The sequence below is a fragment of the Chaetura pelagica genome, unplaced genomic scaffold, assembly GCF_000747805.2.
Source record: "Chaetura pelagica isolate M959 unplaced genomic scaffold, ChaPel_1.0 scaffold20, whole genome shotgun sequence".
NCBI lineage: Eukaryota > Metazoa > Chordata > Aves > Apodiformes > Apodidae > Chaetura > Chaetura pelagica.
In genome coordinates this window covers 2,990,948-2,995,848 of record NW_009951958.1, presented here as the reverse complement: position 1 = coordinate 2,995,848, position 4,901 = coordinate 2,990,948, and the positions used below count along the sequence as shown (strand labels likewise).

Here is a 4,901-nt window from a genome sequence, read left to right as displayed (position 1 = left end):
ATGGAGGTTTCAGGACAGAAACAGCAAAGATGAACAAAACCTTTATGCATAGCAAAAGAGAGGGGCATCCAAAGAAGCTGAGATCTTGGCTCAGTAGTAAAATAGGTCTTTCACCTGTAAAGATCTTGATCAGGCAACCAGCTAGTCTTGTCCACTTCAAGTTAAGAAGGGTGTATATAAGTGCAGCAATACAGGCAACAGAAGAACCAGTGAGTCATGTTACTGATCAGTCAAATGTACCTGCAGTCCTGCCAGAAGTCATCACCACCAGTGGCCATTAACCAGTGGTCTTTAACTACCAGAAGCAGCATGTTCCTGTATCCCCTTCAAAGTAAACTATGCAGTTCTACCTCACTCTGAGGGATGATGCAGTATAAGTCTGCTGCAAAACAGTCTCAAACCTGCACTCCACAAAGATCTGCAGTTAGTGGTAAAGTAACAAGCTGCAAGCAAATTAAAACTGTAACTTGCAATACAGGTGATGTTTACAACTTTGTCATTTTCTGGTCAAGCTGGTTCAAATTCTGAGCTAAGTGTTCTACAAGAAATCCGAGAGTCCCAAAGTCTCTGTTGATGGCAACTGGACTCCATTGTCCAAATGACAGTGCTACCACATCTTAACACCTCCACCTGAGCTGCTGTGGTCCTACCCTCCCTCATCACACCAGCCCTCCATCATGTTCTGCCACCAGCTGTTACTACATGTGTCAAATAAACCACCTTAGGCATGTGGCCCAAACCCAGGTTTCATAAAGGATAAAGCAGTGAATGACAGTCCCTTTTCTCCCCTTGAAATACCCTTTTCTTAACAGCTGAGCAAGCTATACTTCTATCCTTTTGCTACAGGCAGAGGGGAAGTGCTTGGCCAAACAGGCAAAGCTCAGCCTTATGAAAGAGAAGCCTTGGCTTATCCCTGTTACCAAAAGTATAAAGCATGCCAACAAGTGATAAGGCCAAGAATGCTGCTGAAACCAGAGCTTGTTTCAACAAGAAAGGAAGAAGCTTGGTACACAAACATGAGCTTGTAATTTAGATAAGGTGTTATGAATACAGCTCCTTTTATTTAATCTCAGTATTTTGCAAGTAAACAGGATTTCATGTCATTGACATGCAGCAACAAATTCAGACCCGTTTGTTTATGGACTGTATACATTCAAGTTAGAAGGCTAAAAAACAAAGATGAGTTACCAACCGTTGAGCTAGAAATTAACTCAGTCCTGGCATACTGAACAAGATCACTTGAACATAAACTAATCTGCCAGATTATGCCAGAGCATAATCTGCCAGAACTAGCCAATTCCATTTAAAAAGATAATTCCTCAGAGACCAATCCAGATAAAATTCTAAGAAAGAATCAGGATGAGCCATTCACCAGTATGGAGGTTTCAGGACAGAAACAGCAAAGATGAACAAAACCTTTATGCATAGCAAAAGAGAGGGGCATCCAAAGAAGCTGAGATCTTGGCTCAGTAGTAAAATAGGTCTTTCACCTGTAAAGATCTTGATCAGGCAACCAGCTAGTCTTGTCCACTTCAAGTTAAGAAGGGTGTATATAAGTGCAGCAATACAGGCAACAGAAGAACCAGTGAGTCATGTTACTGATCAGTCAAATGTACCTGCAGTCCTGCCAGAAGTCATCACCACCAGTGGCCATTAACCAGTGGTCTTTAACTACCAGAAGCAGCATGTTCCTGTATCCCCTTCAAAGTAAACTATGCAGTTCTACCTCACTCTGAGGGATGATGCAGTATAAGTCTGCTGCAAAACAGTCTCAAACCTGCACTCCACAAAGATCTGCAGTTAGTGGTAAAGTAACAGTTTTAATTTGCTTGCAGCTTGTAACTTGCAATACAGGTGATGTTTACAACTTTGTCATTTTCTGGTCAAGCTGGTTCAAATTCTGAGCTAAGTGTTCTACAAGAAATCCGAGAGTCCCAAAGTCTCTGTTGATGGCAACTGGACTCCATTGTCCAAATGACAGTGCTACCACATCTTAACACCTCCACCTGAGCTGCTGTGGTCCTACCCTCCCTCATCACACCAGCCCTCCATCATGTTCTGCCACCAGCTGTTACTACATGTGTCAAATAAACCACCTTAGGCATGTGGCCCAAACCCAGGTTTCATAAAGGATAAAGCAGTGAATGACAGTCCCTTTTCTCCCCTTGAAATACCCTTTTCTTAACAGCTGAGCAAGCTATACTTCTATCCTTTTGCTACAGGCAGAGGGGAAGTGCTTGGCCAAACAGGCAAAGCTCAGCCTTATGAAAGAGAAGCCTTGGCTTATCCCTGTTACCAAAAGTATAAAGCATGCCAACAAGTGATAAGGCCAAGAATGCTGCTGAAACCAGAGCTTGTTTCAACAAGAAAGGAAGAAGCTTGGTACACAAACATGAGCTTGTAATTTAGATAAGGTGTTATGAATACAGCTCCTTTTATTTAATCTCAGTATTTTGCAAGTAAACAGGATTTCATGTCATTGACATGCAGCAACAAATTCAGACCCGTTTGTTTATGGACTGTATACATTCAAGTTAGAAGGCTAAAAAACAAAGATGAGTTACCAACCGTTGAGCTAGAAATTAACTCAGTCCTGGCATACTGAACAAGATCACTTGAACATAAACTAATCTGCCAGATTATGCCAGAGCATAATCTGCCAGAACTAGCCAATTCCATTTAAAAAGATAATTCCTCAGAGACCAATCCAGATAAAATTCTAAGAAAGAATCAGGATGAGCCATTTTCTTGCATCAGCAATCACAAAATTTGCAAAATCCCTGTTTTGTAATCAGTTATCTGGGTCTACTACCTTGTAGTCATAGGCAGGAAATCAAATGGTAGAGGTAGAAGGGTAAACAAAACTACACAGAGTTAAGTTGACACAAAGCTGCCTCCAAGTTCAAGATCTTGATGCCATACTATACAGATCTGCAAGATTTAACTTTCTTTCAGCCTTCAGAAAAAGAAAAAAAACAAATACACTGGTTTGATTGATATTATTTAAAAGGTTTAGAGGTAAAATAAGGGTTTTATCCTGCAAAGTTAAACCAAGCATTGACACGATTAGATGATGCAGCCCATCAGGCAGTAAGGTTCTGTGATTACTGCTTAACTCCACTGCCACTGGTCAAGAAACAAAGCTGTCCACCAATGGCATCACTGTTGTCACCCCAAATTTGTCAGAGCAGATTTGCTACTGGACATTCCACAGTGGATGGCAAGCCCATTACATCAACATAATAAATGCCATTAAGAAGCTGCACTGTTATTCCAGAGGGCTCTTAGTTCTGCATCAGTGCCTGCTCTAATGCAATCAGACACTCAGCCTTCCTCTGAACACCGTCAGCAATAGTCTGCTGAGTCATAGAGCCTGTGGGGACACCAGGAGCTGCAGGGCCTGCAAGCGCAAGCTGCAGAGCAGATCACTCCCATCTCAAAAAACAGCAGTGCAGCACAGCTAGTCCACATAAAAAAACACCTGGCAAAACCCTCTAAGCCACAGCAAAACAAGGGAAGCCTTACATGAAGTAGATAGTATCCCAGTGTCTAGTATAATGCAGCAAAATTCAAACCTTTTGAAGAAGTCTTCACAGTCCTTCCATACAAACACAGCAAGTTCCCCATTTTCAACCCTCTCACACTAGGTCTCTGTCACAGGGAATCTATGTATGGAACCCCCAGCACCACATTTGCAAGCAACTTGTCATTGCGAAAAATCAGACATAGGCACTGTGAACTTTATTTGCTTGGCTTCAGAAGGTTCTACATCAGTATTTTAGGAAAACTTAAGAACAGGAAATGCAAGAAAATGTTTCAGTGCTAGCACTCAGAGCAGCCATTATTTTTCACTCTTTCAGCTAGGATAGGTTATTACTTTCAGACTATATCTTTTACCACTGTGGGTGTTCCCAGTTATCTGAGCTGGGGTTTTTTTTTGCCCTATATCACTTGCTATACGCACTTTTTTCAGTGAGAACAAGCTCTAAATATTAGAAGCTCAGAACAATGACACGCCAGCTCTAAGCCAGTGGTTATTTCAAGACCAGTTTTCTCAAACTGAAGTAGTTGTGACTGCACCTCACCATACTGAACACAGGTGCGCCAGAAACAGTATTCAATACAGATTACTTCCAAATGAGGAAAAAGTAAGTCTTGCTACTAAAGCAAGCTAGACTTCTACTTTAGAAAATTAATCCTTGAGAAAAACATGGCATGATTAAGAATTTTTTCAGCTGCTAACACTGAATGGTGTGTGATTTGTGCTGATCTATTCACTGTTCTTACTTGGTTGTAATGATTCTCTTAAGTACAAAAGCTTTAAATATCTTCTGGATTCACATAAAGATATGAATACTAGAAAAAAAAACTGTTTTGTTCAAGTGTTACTAAGAAGTCAAACTTAAATGAAAAATGTTTAGTAAGTGCTCAGACTTGTTACCAAGATAGCTACAGTATCCCTTGGAATGACCTCTTCCATACAAAAGGGAATATTCACTAATGACCTTCAATGCAGTGAATCTATACAGAGCTGGCACGGGAAGAGAGTAGCTGCCATTGCATGTAATTTAATAAGCACAAAACAAACAATGAAAGAAATAAAACTGACCTTATGCGTAGCATGCTGAAATTGTGACCCTTCCTGCTCTTCATGCTGCACCGAGTCTGCCCTCTCCCTCACACTCCTGTACCCAGGGCTGGGTATGATGTACTCTTTTCCTATGTCGATGTCTTTCATCTTCCGTAAACGCCAGGGTTTACACGTGTGTTTTCACCTCAAATATCTGAAAAGTAATTAAATTCCACTGCATTATGTGCTATGCCCAACACAACAGTTCCTTTTAGCAATTTTTTTTTTTTTAATAAAAATCAGAAAGAAACTGTAAAAGTTTTATTAAAAC

The 4,901-nt window shown here is 40.8% G+C and overlaps 1 protein-coding gene across 1 annotated transcript in view; it reads right to left on the bottom strand.

Annotated features, from left to right (window-relative positions):
• Positions 1-4,786, bottom strand: part of ABCC5 (ATP-binding cassette, sub-family C (CFTR/MRP), member 5) — a 44,399-nt gene extending 39,613 nt beyond the window's left edge. Inside the window, exon 1 of the mRNA XM_009999581.1 lies at positions 4,610-4,786. Within this exon, the coding sequence (XP_009997883.1) occupies positions 4,610-4,738 (129 nt within the window). The 5' untranslated portion in view covers positions 4,739-4,786. The remainder of the gene's footprint in view (positions 1-4,609) is intronic.
• Positions 4,787-4,901: the final 115 nt, after the last annotated feature.